The sequence below is a fragment of the Mesoplodon mirus genome (genome assembly GCF_964341445.2).
Source record: "Mesoplodon mirus genome assembly, chromosome: 8".
Taxonomy (NCBI): Eukaryota; Metazoa; Chordata; class Mammalia; order Artiodactyla; family Ziphiidae; genus Mesoplodon; species Mesoplodon mirus.
This window is the reverse complement of record NC_138984.1, coordinates 2,011,988-2,028,700: the sequence shown is the minus strand read 5'-3', so window position 1 is coordinate 2,028,700 and position 16,713 is coordinate 2,011,988. Positions and strand designations below refer to the sequence as shown.

Genomic DNA, 16,713 nt, shown 5'->3' with positions numbered 1-16,713 from the left:
CCGGCACCCCCTCTCCGGCCCAGCCAGGGTCAGCACCCAGGCCCCTGCCCACCTGACAAAGGCCCTGATCATTACGTGGTGCGGATGGATTTCTTTCAATGAAGTCCTGGGGCTTCATCTTCAAAGCAAGATGATTTAAAATACATTTACGAGCAGCTCGAGCTATTTCCTGAGGAGTGTTATTCCATGCAGGCTCTTCTTTTCAATGACCAAACCTCTATGTTCTTTAAATAGCTTCCAAATGTCAGAAGAACGCTCTGTACTTAGCGCACTCTCCGCAGCATTAATATTCAACGTTCAAAGACCAGCTTCTGTTCTAAATAATACTGTGCCGTTATTCATTGAAGTAGCCACTCAACTAGAATATTCTGGACCAGTTGCTTCAGCTGAAGAATCAATTCAATAAAACCAAAGCGAGAGCTGGCAGGAGGGTCCGACCGGTTGCCTGGGCCTCGCGAGAGGCCGTACCCCTGAGCACCAAAGGGGGTTTGGGCAGAACTACGCAGATTATTTCTCCTCCAAATGCAATGATTTGGGTTTTAGGCTAAGTAACCAGAGCCAGGTGGGGAAAGGGACTGACCCTCCGCGTGCTCTGAAGGATCTCTGTGCTCTGCGCTCCTCCCGCATGACCCCAGGGTCCAGAAGGTCCTGGAACATCGTGTCCAGGGTGAGGGACAGACCCCCCAGCCCCACTGCAGCGTCTCCAGAGAACTTGACGGCACTTTCCACTGCTTCGGGGTCTCAGTCCCCCAGCTTCTGGCCACCAGCTCCCCAGGGACCAACGTGGGATGGTTGGGTTGGAGCCCTGAGTTCCAGAAGTACGAGGCGGCCCTGCTTGGGGCGACCACAAATACAGGAGCAGGAAGCAAGGGAAAGAGCAAAGGGCCTACTCCACAATTCCTCCGCAATCGCCTACGTAGCAAAGACGGAGAACAGGTGAAGACAGGGATGGGGAGACCTCTTACGGAGATTTCAAGTGGACACTCGGGGTGGCCACTCTGGGTGGGCCACGGACCTTAGAAGCCATGGCACTCGGGGCCCCCAGGGCCTGCCAGGGCAGGGCTGGAAGGGAAATGCAATACTCAGGAGGTGAGCAAAGCCGAAGTTTCTCTTATTTGGCTTGGAAAGAAAAGTAAAAGCATTTAAAAGCTCCATTACAGAACCTAGATGTTAATTCAAGTAGCTTCAGGGGAAGAGACGCACAGCCGTCCTGCACCCTCCCAGCCACACCTGGGCCCCTGGGGTCTCCTCTGCTTCCCTGGCAACACCCCGGGGGGCTGGCCCCCAGCTCTGGAAGGACATTCAGAGGCCCAAGAGGGCTGCGGCTGCACCAGCGACATGGCGAGTCCACGCTGAGCCGGGCGGGAGGGCTGGCACTGCGATTCTCTGCCCTCCTATTGGGGTAGTTATAGAAAACAACTGAAAGTGAACAATCCCTTGAGACACCCTATGGGTCACACTGCCCACTAATTATTCTGATGGGCTCCTCTCTCGACTGGGTTCGACTTGGTGAGATTTTCCACGTCTCCGTGTTCCAGAGCATTTTTGTGCCTGGATGTGGAGGTGGGCGCTGGTAGCCTGCTGGAGGCTGGATCTGGACTTCACACCGGGGAGGGGCCACCTGGCTCAAGGCCCCAGGCCCAGTCCCCTTTTCGCTTTCATTTGCAAATTATAAATCCTGCCTCGCACAGCATGCTGCTGCAGGGCAGTGCAAATCCAAGCCTTTTCAAGTCTGGCCAAAAATTTGCCCCGCATTAAGAGATTGCAGCCTATTTACAGTACAAAATACAATAACTCCAGGAGGGCCTGGTCGTGGTATGAATAAACGCCGTTTATGCTCTTTCTGACGGGATAATTTTCAAAGCAGCGATTTTTGTAAAGACTCAGGAAGAAAACAATTTTGTTTCATTTCCATAACGGAATCCAGACCCCAAGCTTCACCCTGCGATCTGTCATTACGCTCACACTCGGCTGATGCGCGGTTCCAGCCGAGACGCCCTTGTTGTCCACTAGGTCCTCCGGCCTCTCTGTGACCGTGACCGGCTGCAGCACTTCCCGGGCTGGGGAGCTCCACGGCTAGCAGACTGGCCAGGAGAGGGCTGGTCCTTGCCCTCACCCTCCCTCATCCAGAGGACAGCGGGGGGCGGGGGGACAGCCCCTCCTGATTGAAGGAGAAGCTCTGGCTGCGGAGACCTGGCCTCCGCTGCGCTGAGGTAGGGGTGGGTGCCCAGATGGGTTCTGCGCCCCCATCACGGGCAGGGAAAGCCCAAGTTAAATCAAGATGCTGGTTCTCCTGCGTGTCTACCTGCCCAGGTGTGCTCAAGAGCTCCATCTCCCGGAGGAGCAGCTCTATCCACCCCACGTGGCCCATAAACCTCATGCCCAGGGTCAGAGCTGCACGTGGGGCTTCGGGTTGGAGCTTGGATACGGGATCAACACACACCCCGTGAGGTGATGGATTCACGACCTGAGCCGGGACGAGTGGACTGTTGCCCAGTGGGTCAGACAAGACAGGCCCACACACCGGATCCCGTTTCCTAAAGCCAGTGGTGCCAGACAACCTTCCCTGGAGGAAGGTGCCCCAGACCCGCCATCAAAACGCTCACAGGCTCACAGGGCCTTTGAAGCCACACATGTGAGCGGTGGGGCAGCCCCGCCCAGCAGGCCCTGTTTATGGAAAACACCTGGCAACAATTACCTGCTCTGCGGAGAGCAAGGCAGCGATTTCTGTGACCACCAGGACCCTGAGAACAAACAGGACATTATTTACACATTAAAGAAATACTTACCCCGACACCACCGCAGGGCAGCCTGACAAACACCGACGTTAGCGAGCCTGCAGGGAGAAGGAGAGCCGAGGTCAGGTGGGCAGGGTCACCCAGCGCCCCAGCCTGCAGGGAGCACCGCCCCAGCCTGCAGGGAGCACCGCGCTGGCGATGCCTCAACAGCGCTGACACTTGCGGGAGATGCACAATGTGTCCCACGTACGGAGGGGCAAATGGGCTTCAAGTAACACTGAATCACCGTGTGGCGCCAGCCGGTGGTGGGTCCTGGGCTGAGCGGGCCCAGCCCCTGCGGAGAGCCCTTGCATTCTCCATGGCAACAGCCCCCTCCTCACGGGGTGGGGAGGCCCCACGGAGGCTTCTGCTTCCAGCCCGAGCTGTGCACCTGGCAGGGAACCACCCAGAGCTCCCTGCCCCTGACACTGGCTCTCAGTTCTGAGCTCTGGCCGCCCTCCCCAGCTGTGAGCAAGAGAAAGAGGCCTGGGGTTAAACCCCCCGGGGTGAGCCCTTTAGACACGGAGGGGTCTTTTGGGATGTAACAGCAGGCCCTCTCCCCATGTCCAAGTGTTCCAAGTTCACTGGGATGGTGCACAGCTAAGAAACCACACAGCCTTGAACCTGGCCGTCTAGGAAGGCCTGCCGGGACCCACGCTGCAGACACAAGGCCCCCGTCCCACGAGGCTCAGGCCTGCCTCGGTGACAAGGACAGGGACTGTCTTCTTCCCCAGTGTGATACGGGTGCTGGCTGATGACTAGCCTAAAACCTGCCTGTCATGCAGGGCCAGAGGGTGGCACAACTCCCCAGCCCCCGCTTCCAACCCCCCCCAGGCGCAGTGTGAAGCCCAGGCTCCAGCTGGCCGACCCCCTGCAGGAGCTGCCCCCATCCGGGACAGACTATGCAGCTGGGCGCTCCCTGCCCCCCTTCCACCTCACTCCCACTGCGACCCCCAGGCCTTTCCTGGCAGGTTCCACAGCCCAGCTTGGGAGCCTACTTTCTGGACCTGGCAGAGCCAGGCCCGGTGCTGGGAGGGCTCACTCCCAACACTGCCCTCTCCCTGACCCCGAGCCCCAGCTCTGCTTGGGTGGCCATGAGCTGCTCCCAGGGCACCAGGAAGAAAGCAGGCCTTGGGTCACGGGGTCCAGATGGCTCACCAGGGGAGCAGCCTTGGTGAGGTCTGTGCCCACCTCATCCCCGCTCCTGGCCTGGACCACACTGTGGACCCTCCCCGTCACGCCCCACCCGCTCCGAGATGCCCGGACGGTGGGTCCTGCCCCGGGCCTGCCCTGCCTGTGCCCACGACTCCCCTCCAGGTCACTCCCCCCGCCGCTGTCTGGGCCCATGGCTCCCCCCCCCAGGTCACGCCCCCCCCAGCCGCCTGCACCCACGGCTCTCCTCCAGGTCACGCCCCCCCAGCCGCCTGCGCCCAGGGTACCCCCCAGGTCACACCCCCGCTAGCCGTCTGCACCCACGGCTCCCCCCCAGGTCACGTCCCCCAGCCGCCTGCACCCACGGCTCCCCCCTATGTCACGCCCCCCCAGCCGTCTGCCTCCACGGCTCGACTGAGGTTCACCTGCCGCGCCTTCTGACATCAGTTAAACTGATTCTCGCGGAGCCACACCACCTCTGGCCCCATCCCCGTGAGGCCGGGGGCACGCCTGCCTTCTCCTTGTGCCCCGACTGCAGGCCCACAGCCGGGAATCAGCGGGTGCGCAGGGGGGTGGAGGAGCCAGCGGGCAGGGAAGTGATGCCCAAGGACAGCAGCCCTGGGAGGGGCTTGCCAGGCCTGCCCTGAGCCCCCCGTGGGAGGTCCTGGGGCCGGAGGGAGAGGGTGGGCTGCAGTGCATGACGGGGGCGGGGGAGAGGGGCGCTGGCACCACGCGGTCCTGCAACAGATTCACCCAATGGCTCGAATCAGGGAGGGCGGCACCGGCCCTCCCATGCCCCCATAGGGTCCTGCCCTTGACACGCGGCAGTGGCTCTAGGTGACCACAGGCTGGGAATGGCTTCAAGACGGTTCTCGTAACACCAACTATTCCAGCACACAGGAACACGAGGCCAGCGATGTAAGAGCTTCTCCCAAAGAATCCCAGCGCCCGTGTGTGTGAATCCATGTACATCCATCAGTGTGTGTGTAAACATGAGTGAGAGGGGCTCTGCTGAGACTGGATTTCTGTGTTTGAAATTACAGACTGATGTCTGTATTAAAACCATAAATCATGTGAATATTTTGACTTTGCTCATTATCCAGCCAGGAAAGACCACAATAATAAAAAAGGTAGGATACCCTGCATTTGGACACAAGCCCGTGCTCGGATGGGCAGCAGGGAAACAGGGAAGCTGTCCTGGCCCAGAGCTCCGGAGCAGCCCAGCGGTGGCCTCTCCACACACACAGCTGGCCTCCCCCCATCCCCAGCCGCCTCGGCCGAGGCCCCAGTTGGTCAGCGAATCCCTCCCCCACTGGCCTCTTGTGTTCCAGCAACATCACTGCCTAGGCCAGGTCACAAAATGTTCAAGCCGAGACGGGGATCTGACGATTGAGGGGCACCCTTGCTTTCCCAGTCCTGGCAGGCTAGCTGACAGGCAGGCTGGGACGCCGACAGGCGCGGGGAAGATGCTGGCTTTCTGCTGCTGCTCCTGCTGCTGTGCTGTGAGCAGAGGGGTCGCCTAGTAACCCTTCACCTGAGCACGGCCAGGCGCTCATGAGGTGCTCCGCAGCCCTGGCTCCGCACTCCTCAGCCATCAGAAGATGAACCCTGACTTCCAGGAACACCTAAGGTGGTGAACAGGCAGCCCCCTGCAGCCCGGCCAAGCTGTGTCACTGCCCCACACTCACTACACAGGCCTCTTTGCACATGGCTTGGAAATTTGTGGATTCAATTAAAAAGAGGAAGGGAGATCACCCAGGAGTGTTGAAACACCGAAGCAGGGTACTGTGACATCATCAACTCTTACCACGTCTGGAATAGTCAGACTGATATAAGGACGTTAGAACAATCATCAGAAATGTAAATAGGTCTCAAGTGGGAGGAAGGTATCTGCTTGGGCATCCTCACGGCAACGTGAGTAGACTTCACAACACAAAACTCAGTAGGAGAGAAAAAGGAAACAGAATGGGTTACAATACCATTGTGGTAAATGGAACACACACACTCACAATATGTGTGTTTGGGACAACACACTCGGCTCATAAAAGAAACACTAAATACACTCCCGTGGCTGCCTATGGGCAGAGCGGGGTCTGAGATGGTGCACGAGCACTTCAACAAAGAAGCCACGAGCAGCAGAGGGGCTTCCAGGGACGGAGATGCTGGATGAACTGAGGGGGATCCCCCACGAGGTGACGGACACGGCTTGGCGGGAGGAAAGCGCCGTCTCCCGGCTCACCCACCACTGACTCTTCCCCAAGGACTCCCGGCTCCGGCGTCTCATTTCCCATCACCCGTCTTAAGCCTAGTTTGGAACCAGACTGGAAACCTTACCCGTCCTCCTGGCGGAGGACTCGAGCCTCCGTGCCTGCAGGGAGACCATCCTCCCGTCACCCCATCTCCTGCCCCGTGGAGCAGCGCATGCCCAGGAGACGGGCTTGCAGAAGGACTCCTGGCGGGCTGACCAGGGGATGGATGTGGAGCGTGCGTGGGCTCCGGGCCGCACGGCGTGTTCAGGGGGAGGCCGGCTGCTCTCCGGGCTGAGGCCCGTGGACGCTGCCGGAGGCTGCTGACGTGGGGGCAACCGGTCCCGTGCGCAGCATCACCAGTACCGTCCCGGGACCCACGGGCAGCCCCTCCCGTGCGGGAGGACGTTCCAGGAGCCGGGCTCCGCGCTTCCTGGGGGATCCCGGGGCCCTGCCGGACGTGCCGGCCTGAAGACCCTGCACTTGGCCCACTCGGCCCCTCCCTCCGAGCCCGCTGACCTCCTCCCCCATCCACACCGGCCTCGTCCTTGAAGCCTCCTCTCCACGAAGCCCTGCCTGGGCCCCAGCCAGACCCTCTCCTCTGGGCCCCGGCCGGCACTCTGTCTCATTGCTGGACGTTCCTGCTCCGATCCGCACTCCTCTCTGTGCCTTGGGCCTGGCCTCTGGGCTCTCCCGGGTGTCACCTGTCCTCCGGAGCCCTGGGCCCCTTCCTGGGGGCGGCCGGCTTAGACCTTCCTGCCCTCCCGAGTCCACGACTCTGGGTGCGGGGCCTGGGCAGCCCCAACAGCCCTCCCAGCTCAGAGGACACAGATGCGTCTTGGGGGCGTCGAGTGGAGGACGTCGTACACACTGAAGAGTCTATGCCGTATCTGTGTCCAGTCTGCATCGTAGACGCCCCTCGGCCGAGGGAGAGAACAGAGCAGCATGCCCCCTTCCATGAGGAACGGGGAACCCCTCCTCGGGCCAGTCGCCCCCATACAGCTCCTGGTTTCCTGTGCGTTATCCTAAACCACGTGGCCGAGCTTTGGAAAACCAAACTGAGTAGCAGGGACGAACCTCGCTGAGTGCGGACACAGGGCCCTTCGGGGGCAGCAGTTCCCGGGACAGGAGCCGGAGCGTCTACTTCCCTGGAGTCCACGTGCGTCTGCAGAGCAGGGCTCACATTAGCCAGGGCAGCTGGCCGGGCCAGGGACCAGGCCCGGGACGTGGCCGTGGGGGGAGCGGCTCTGGAGGTCTTCTTCGGCCCACTGTGACCACCCCCACTCCCAGGGGCGGGCGAAGTGAGCCCCCAGCTGACCCAAGCAGCAGAGCCTGCGTGAGCAACAGGGGCTGCGTGGCCAAGACAAGAGGAGACCCTGGGCAGGCTATTGCGGGTCCTGGCCTGGCCACCGTGGCGGTCCGGCTTGGTGGACACTTTGGTGGAGACAGCCCAACAGGAGGCCTCTCAGCCACACTGGTCCAGGCTGTCCTGGGGGCTTCCACATGGGGAACGGGCAGCCTCCTGACCTGCCTTCACCATCCTCAGGGGGTGGCCTCTGTGACTGACATGGCTTCAGTGTTTTTGTCCCCCCAAATTCACATGTCGGAACCTTTACCCTCAATGCGATATTAGGAGGTGGGGCCTTTGGCAGGTGATTAAGCCGTAAAGATGGAGCCCTTGTGACTGGGGTTAGTGCCTTTATAACAGAGACCCGAGAGAGCTCCCTCACCCCTCCCACCATGAAGACGCAGCAAGAGGCACCGGCTGTGAACCTCCACCACTCTGGCACCCTGAGCTCGCATGTCCAGCCTCGGGGCAGGGAGCAAGTCTGGACATGCCTTGATTCACCCTCATACTTGACCGAGTCTGGCTGGGTGAAAACTTCAGGCTGGAAAGAACCTTCCCCCAAAACGGGCCAGGCGCTGCACTGCTACCGAGGGGCTTGATGTCGTCCTGGTTCCTGGTTCCTGGTCCCTGGAACATCACAGCACCCTTGCATCTCGTCCCTGTGCTCTGAGATTTCCCAGCGGTGCTCCCTGGCAGGTTCCTCACGGCCGGCGGCTGGTCCTCCGGTCCTGGGACCTTCTCGTGATCACCGCAGATGCATTCCTTCCCTTTCTGTGTTCTCCGGAAGACCCTGCTCCCTGGGCCCTGAGTGCCAGGAATGCTCCTTTGATTTTCTTCTTTTCTCCCGTTTCCTGGTTTCCAGCTCTGGTCACCTTCCTGCTCCACTTTCTGGGGCCTTGACTCACCGTTCCTTCCAGCCCCAGAACTCAATTTCTGTGACCATGTTTTGCTTTACTCTCTGTTCTGGTTTTTCCCTTTTCTATGGCCCTTGTTCACGTTCTGTGGATGTGGAATCGCCCCTCTTTAAGGATTTTAATGCTGTTTTGGCTCTCTCTGCAGCGCCCCCCTCCGGCCCCCGCACCCACCCAGGAGTCTGGCCTCCGAGCTGCTGCTGAGCACCTTCCCAGGTGCCGATAACCCTTGGTCTTCGGTTCGTGGCCTAGAGTGAGGACGTAAAGCCGGTGGAAGGTGCGGGGACACGGTGGAGACGCGGTGACCTTGTGAACCGTCAGCATCACGTCAAGGACCTTAGGGGGCCATCTGCTGCGGGGCCCCGAGGACAGCTTCCTTTGGGCTAGTCAGTCCCTGAAGGAGGCCCCCATCTCTGCCCGGGGGTAAAGGTCGGTGTGCCGGGAGCCCAGCATGGGGCGGGGGGGCGGTGGCCTCACCGTACTCTGTGCCTGAGTCTGTCCCAGCCCAGGGACCCTGTGCCTTTCTGTCCAGGGCTGTGGGGTTGGCAGGGCGTCGGGACGGAGGCCTCTCAGGCCCCTGTGGCCTGGTCCCATGTCTGAGCCCTGCCTGTCCTGCACCCCGGGGCCAGGGTCCCTGCGGTCACTGTCCCTGGGCTGTCCGAGTCAGCGGGCGGAGCTGGGGGTATCTGTCCCCATGGCGCTCTGCAGCCCACTGCCTGGCACCAGCTGTCCAGCCCCGGGCCTCCTGCTCCTTCCCTGCCTCCCAGGTACGAGGGTGTCTGTCTTTTAAAAGTCCTGTTGCTACACACGACCCCCAACCCCCCAGGCCAGAGCCCAAGGGTCTCCTTGCTCTAGGGGGGCTCAGCGCCTACCAGGCGCACAGCAGAGGAAGACGTGCTCCCCGAGTGTGCGAATGAGTGAAGGGGTGCATGAGTGCCCGGGGAGGGGGCAAGGCCGCACTGCAGGATCCCAGGAGGGTCAAGCCGGCCCAGTGCAGGGCTGGGCACAGAGACAACCTTCGCAACACCTGCCACGGAAACCAGAGGAAACAGCGCACAGCCCATCCCTTCCCCCCGCCCCATCTGGGGCCCCAGTGCCTGTGATTCCTGGGCCCCTGCTGCCTGCTTTGGCTCCGCTCAGGGAGGAGCCCCAGGGGGCTTCTCTCCCCAGGGGGCAAAGGCAGGGATGGGGAAGGAAACCCACGGTTGACGACTGCCCCGGCTCCAGGCGGCTGGGAAGTGGGGGAGGGAATTACCCAGCAAGGGTCCTGACCGGAGGGGGGCAGGGGTCTGCGCCCGGGAGCCTGGGGGACCCTGCCCTTCTGTCGGACCCACCTGCCTTATGGGGAGACTCTCACCACCTCCCAAAGCAGGAGATGCCTGTTAGGAGGTTCCTTCCGTCAGGCCCAGATCCCGCCCCCTCATCTGAGGGGCTGCCTGCCAAAGCCGAAGCCCCTGGCCCCCGGGGAGGAGGGGTCAGGTGTGGGGCGGGGGGGCTCGGGCTGCCACGGTGCCCCCCCGACCCTCGAAGAGCGTCCCCCAGACCGACTCCAGGACCAGTGCAGGGTGGCCGGTCGGCCTCCAGCATCCCAGCTCTGCTATTTAACATTCTGCCAAACCACTGGTTCTCAGCCCATTTTCCCCCCAAGACACCAGACACAAAGCAAGAAACCAAGTGCCCACGTGAATGCCGAGTGTGGAAATCTCTCCTCCGGCCCCTCACCTGAGAGCCTGGCCCGGGCACCACGGAGAAGGGTCATCCCTGCCCCAGCTGCCTGCACAGAGCCTGGTGGGCGACACTCGCCTGTGCAGCGGGGGGCATGCAGGTGGGACGGCGGGGCCTCGGGCGAGGGCAGGGCTGGAAACAGCCTCGGCAGTAAAGGTAAAGAAGGCCTTGAAATACCTAGAAGTTTCTTACTGTCCAGTTTCTGCCTGTTGAGGGGGTTTGTGCCGTAGAGCAGGGCGTGCGCCTCTGAGTGCACCGTCTGCAGCTCCTCCAGGGTGGCCTTGCGTCCGCGGATGCACTGCGGGGACAGAAGAAGACAGGCTACTGCAGGGCTGAGCCTCAGCAGGAAACTGGCGCCCAGCAGGAGATGAAATGCTACACGGGCATGAGCACAAAACTATTTGGTTATTGCGAAATCAAAAGCAAACATCACCCGATGCGGTATGTGAAAAATATTTAAGAAATATTTTACAGGGTTTGCACTTTAATTAAAACTTAGGAAAACGTTTTAAAAAAAGATAATTCCAGCCTTCAATGCTTTAACCTTCAGTGTCACACAACTGATTTGGCATCAAATTATTGCTTTGCTTTCCAACTGCTGGGGTCTGGTCTTAAAAGAGAGACGAGCTGCTTGGAGGTGGACCTGCTCTCAGGAAGTGGGGGCCAGACCCCAGCTCCTTGGGCATCTTCGAGCCTTCCGGCGAGCCTGAGACGGCCCGCAGTCGTCTGACACCCCGATCTGCGTGTCCGTCCGCATTTTTCTTCGGTTTGGAAATTCCTCAAATCTGGACCCCTCGGCTATTTTTAGATGTTCTCCAGAAATTATCTTGAGCTGAGCTACATTTACTTAACCTTTGAGAAGGAGGTTGGTTTGTGAAGCGAGATTCCAGTTGACACTTCTTTATACTTTCCGAGGGCCAGAGCGACACAGGAAGAGCCAAGAGGACCCTGGAGGCCCAGGGGGAGCCTGTGGGCTTGCAGGGCCGGATGCACCCCCGTGCAGGGGCAGGCCAGGAGCTGCGCTCCCCCCGGGAACCTCCAGGGAGGCCCCAGAACTGCTCCTAACGGTACAACAGGCCTCCCAGAGACGCCTGCCGACGCAGGAGCAAAGGGCAGGGGAGCCAGAGGCCGGCTGTGACCGAGTCTTTGCCGGCCTGGCCTCCTCCTCATGGAGGGGCCACAAGGTCACAGAGAAGGTTGCCCACCCCGTGGAGTGAGGGGCGCTGGCCGGGAGGCCTGGGCCCCGGGCGGCCGCCCAGTCCCTCTGCTTCTCCTCTGTCGGGGGCCTCCCCAACAACCCGCGTTCCCTCGGCCGAGGGAACACGTGTCACCCTCTGGACCTGCAGGTGCCCCGCACGGTGAGCATTCCCGCACGTCGAGGGCACGCCTGGCCCTTCACCCCGGGTCTCCTCGGTACCTGGGGGCCCCCGTGGCCATGGGCGCCGGCCCTCAGTGCCAGGGGGCTGGACGAGCAGCTCGGTCTGCTCCCCTTGCCTCCTCCGTCTCCTGTCTTGAAACTACCCTGGAGGCCCCCAGACCCTCCTGGGGGCGAGCCTGGGAGGCGGGCAGGGGCCGTGGTCCTGCAGCGGAGGAGGAGGGCACGTCCGCCGGGGCGATGCTGCCCCCCAGTGGTGCAGCCTCGCGGGATCCGGGAGCAGGTGCCGAGGGCTCCAGCCCACAACCTCAGGGTCCCCGTCCTCTCCAGAGGGACTCCAGGACAGGATTCTTGACCCACGCCCGGTGCTTTCCCCTCCAAACACCATGTATCGCCATAAACTGGCAGAGAGATGGGGTCACGTGCGACAACTGACCTCAACTCCTAAATACTCTGGCTTCTGGGGAAGGGGGGCTGGATGGCGGCAGAGTGGGGTTCGGACCACGCCCGCCCTCCAGACGGGCTGCTCCGGGCCTGGCCCAGGTGGCACCGGGCTGTGAAGGACGGACGTGGACGTTCTGCTCATCCACGGGGCTCTAGCTTTCCAGGGCCACCCTACAGGGCAGCACATGCCAGCCGCCCTGCACCCCATCCCTGGCTTCACGGGGTCCCCAGTGTGTGGGTAGACAGCAGACCCCCACTTGGTGGGCAGGTGGGGGGCTGGCTGCCACTGTCCTAGAGGGCTCCTGGGAGGGGGCGCCACCTGCCCTGCTCCATGGATGACGATGCTGTGGCGCCCATGGCCTGGAGCTCCCCCCGCCCCCCTCCCCGTGCACCCGCACAAACGGTCCTCCGCTTCCTCTCACCCCAGAGCTCAAGACCCTCTTGATGGCTGCATGCCAGGAAATGCCTCTCCCCCATCAAAAGGATGGAGGAGCCTCAAAGGTCCTTCAGCAGAGCCTTCCTATCCTCATGGGCCTGGGGCCACTGCAACGGTGGGTTGGCACCGTGAGTCTCAGACCCCGACAGGCCGGAGCAGAGGCAGCTCAGCCCGCCTTGTTGGCAGGCAGTGTGGTCCCCTTGCCAGGCGGCTGGGACAGACGCGAGGACCCGTCGCTCAGAGAGGTAGAGGCGGGGGCAGTGCTGCGCTTGGGAACCAACGCCAAGCAGACCAGACCGGCCCGCGCACCCTTCCTGCCTCGCGGGCCAGAGGCTCCCCACACCCTGGGAGAGGCTCTCGGAAAAATTCAAGTAAGAGAACTTCCAAGGGAAAGCCAACAGGATGACGGATGCCCCCGGACCCCGCCCTTGCGGCAGAGGCCCTGGGACAGCCTGGCCGTGTCACCCAGGCGCTGACAGGGAGCCTGGCGAGGGGCTGGCATCTCAGGGAACAGGAGCATGCGAGAGGAGGTGCAGGACAGGAGAACTCAGCATTCCTCCAGAAGCCAGGCCCGTGCGCCTGCCTGCAGGGCTCGTGTCCTCCCCCAGGCCCTCCCCGACTCAAGCCCTGGTTCAGGCGGCCAGCATGGGCCACCCTTCTCGCTGCCCGCGGGGCCGGCCTTACCTCGCATTTGCCCCGGAGGCCGGTCTCCTGCAGCCGGGACCAGATGCTCTGGATGCGCCCGGCGTGCTCCGGGTGGCTGTTGGTGTCCCCGCACGTGCACTGGTGCTTCAGCATCAGCGTGTCGTACACGAGGCCTGGGGCAGAGGTGGAGGCGCCGCCATCAGATGAGCCCTCGGGTTCCTGGGCAGCTCCCCCGCCCCCGCCCGCTCACGGCACTCGCCCAACGGTCAGAGTCCCCGCCACCCAGGGGGTGGAGGGAGCTCAGCGGCCTGCAGTGCGAGGGGCAGGCGGGGCAGGAAGCAACGAGAAGGCAGGCGGCCCGCCCCCAGGTCTCTCGGCTGTGAGCCGTGTGGCGCTCACGTCCAGGGGACTGCGCTGACCCAGAAACAAGTGAGAGTTTGGTCCAAAACTCGAGTCTCTCTGTCAGGGAACTTCTCTATCAAGTGGTTCAACCTTGTGGACTGAGATCCGTCCAAGGTTCTTGCGGCCCAGAAGGCTCAGTTCTGCCCTCAGAATCTTGCAGAGCAGCTGAACAGTTGCGTGGAGCTCACATACAGGCTCGCGCACACACACGGACGCAAGTGCGTTTAAAATCACACTAGAAACGGACGTAAGTGGAGGAATCCAGGAACTCGCACTCACCCCCCAGCTCTGCACTCTCCACTTGGGACAGCGCTGGAAGCTGTTCAAGCCTGAGGGTGCCCAGCACTGAGCCGGCCCAGCAGCGGGGTCACCCTCAGGAGAGAAGTGCGGCAGCCTCACCAGCCTGGGCTCCGCCGCGGGGAAGCGGTGGCCCTTCCAGCTGATCAAAGTGACTGATGTCACTTGGCAGCTGCGTGGAAGGTGGTGGAACCTGCCTGTCTGGAGAAACGGGGGTGGGTGGGTGGGTGGGTGGGTGTGGCCACCTTCAGCTTCCACCAGGAGCCCCCCTGTGCTGTGCCCCTCCTGGGGGGGGGCGGTCAGCCCCTGGTGACATCTGCCAGGAGGGGGCCCTGTTGTCCCCGACACAGCACAATCACACACCTGGTCTCCCAGGGTTGGGACAGTGGGAAGGTGGCTGGGTGAGTGGACGCCCTGGCAGACACCAGCACCTGTCACTAACACCTGCTCGTTCAGGTGGAGAAGGGAGGGAGCGCTGGGCGAAGAGCAGGGGCCGCGGAGTCAGAGACCCACGGCCACTCCTTCTCCATGTCTGATGCTGCCAAGTAGAGGCATTAGCACCAGCCTCCGGGGGACCGAGCTTCAAGGTGAGCCTGTTCCTACGGGTCCAGCTGGACACGGCAGTGCCCGAGCCTCCCCGCTCAGTCTCCTAGAAGTTGGGCTAATGGGAGTCAGTCCCCTTGCATTGGAGAGATTCTGGGTCCACCAGCAAAACTGAGCGGTGGGGCAGGGGAGAGTGGGGTTGGACTTCCGGTAAAAAAGCAGCAGGACAGGGGCAGGTTTACAGTCAGTGCACTAACGAGGGTGTGCCTGGTAGCACGTTACAGATGCACACACACGTCTACGTGGACGGCACGGACATATGTATGTGCACAGCCCAGAGGCCCATCAGCACCACGACACGGCCACCCCCTCCACAGCATCATCGTGGTGACAAAATCGCCTCCTGACGTTTACTGGCCATGAGGCCAGGAACTTCAAGGTGATGCCACTGTCATCCCCTTTCACAGACGGGAAATGGCAGCAGAGCCGGTCTGCAGAACGAGTGGGGAGCGGCCAGCATGCTGGGCAGACGCGTGTGGGCTCGGAAGATGCCAAGAATGGCCGACAGCAGTGCAGGCCCCCCAGAGTCCTGGCTTCGTAAAATGCACAACGTCTGTGTCTACCTGTCTGTCTGGCTACGCGCAGAAACAACCCAGAAGACGTGACCTGAACACTGACAATGGCTCCTCTGGGGGGCAGGGTTGGGGCACCCGTTAGCTTCTCAGGTTTCCATCACGTGCGCTTTTTTTTTTTTTTTAAGTATTTATTTATTTATTTGGCAGCGCTGGTTCTTAGTTGCGGCACGTGGGATCTTAGTTCCCTGACCAGGGATAGAACCCAGGGCCCCTGCCTTGGAAGCGCAGTGTCTTAGCCACTGGACCGCCAGGGAAGTCCCATGTGTGCTTTCTTACAGTGAATATGCACTGTTTTATACATTTTTTAAAAAGTGATAATGAAGACAAACTAAGGAGGTCCATCAACAGAGCAGGGTCCACCAGCCGGGCCACTCCTGGTGACATCATGCCGGCCCGCAGGCTCTCTGGCGGGACTGCTGACCGCCCAGGGGGCACATCTGACATGGGAGTGTTTCCACTGTGGTCCTGGGGTTTGTCACAGGAGCTGCGCTCTTCTAACAATGGACCTACCTCAGCCAATGGCCAGGGACTCACACTTTGAAAAAGAGTAACCTGCTGATTTTATTTGTGATACTTCGCAGTTTTCTGGTTTTCTTTCTGAAAAGCAAGAATTTAACTTCTGGATACTGACTGAAACTTTTCTCTGAATGTGATCAGTATCCTTCTGAGACCTGACAGAGAGAACACGGCCATGTCTGCACATCCCAGTGTGCAGAAAAACAGGGCGTTTTATGAGAACTGTTTGGAGGAGGATGAAACTGCTGTGTATTTAGATAACTTTACCTTAACACGCCACTAAGAAGAAATACCCAATGAGTTAGACGAGAACAGTGTGAGGTGCTATCCTGGCCAACCTCCCGTCGCAGGCGGGGTGGGGCAGGGTGGAGGCTGCCCCGGGAGCAGCCTAGGCCCGACAGCGAGGCCAGCACCTCAGACCCTGGCGGACGCCTCACTTGGCTACAGTTCTCAGCCCTGACTCGCGGGGAGTGCCTTCCAGGCGGAGGCAGAGGGTCCTGCCCGCAGACTTGTCCCCGGCCGGGCGGGGCGGTGAGTCAGCACAGGTGGAGGACAGCTCGGCGCAGGGCAAGCGTCCAGGGCTGGCCGAGCCCTGCCTTCCTGCGACACGCAAACACCGCACGGGGCCACCTGGGCCTCACAGGCGAGGTCCTGGCCGAGCGCTCAGTTCCAGGTCGGGAAGGATGTGAAAGGGCAAAGGTCACTGCCCTGCTGACCGTGGACGGGAAGCCGCCCGGCCCTCGCGGGCCCGCGGACGGGCTGTTCTCTGGAGACTATGATTCTCCAGGTGAGAGAAGGTGGGCTTCTGGGCTCAGGACAGAGCCCCAGGGTCACAGAATGGGGTGAGGGGAGCCCCAGGGAGCACTCCATCCGGTGCCCCCAGCCCGGGCTAAGCCGAGGGTGAAGGTCGGGCAAGGTGTGAGGGGCGTGAGCCCTGCAGGTGGCGGGGGGGCGCTGAGCCGCACCCTCTGGCCCGCGCAGGCCCCGCTGTGGCACCTCCCGCCCCCTCACGTCTGCCCGGGCCGCAGCCCCGACCCCCCACCCCATGTTACCTGTGGTGAACCGCGGCTTGGTCGGGGGCTCCTGCACAGACATGGGGAAGGTGGCGGATGCAGGGGAGGACTGCGCCCGGGACAGAGGCCGGTGGCTGCCGAAGGACACGGGGATGCCGGCCGCCTCCATCGACGCCTGGTAGCTCCTCAGCTGGTGGACCCGTTGCTGCTCCAGGAGGAGGGCTTGCTGGGGGAGAGGAGACAAGAGC

General features: G+C 61.7%; 1 protein-coding gene across 4 annotated transcripts in view; it reads right to left on the bottom strand.

Moving 5' to 3' along the window:
• HDAC4 (histone deacetylase 4) overlaps positions 1 to 16,713 on the bottom strand; it is a 292,563-nt gene that overhangs the window by 34,585 nt on the left and 241,265 nt on the right. For 3 of the 4 annotated variants that reach the window (XM_082630080.1, XM_082630081.1, XM_082630083.1), the window contains exons 14-17: positions 16,505 to 16,691; positions 13,099 to 13,232; positions 10,337 to 10,457; positions 2,790 to 2,836 (exon numbers count right to left, since the gene is read on the bottom strand). In XM_082630080.1, the coding sequence (XP_082486206.1) occupies positions 2,790 to 2,836; positions 10,337 to 10,457; positions 13,099 to 13,232; positions 16,505 to 16,691 (489 nt within the window). The remainder of the gene's footprint in view (positions 1 to 2,789; positions 2,837 to 10,336; positions 10,458 to 13,098; positions 13,233 to 16,504; positions 16,692 to 16,713) is intronic. The other variant, XM_082630082.1, reaches the window with a different exon arrangement.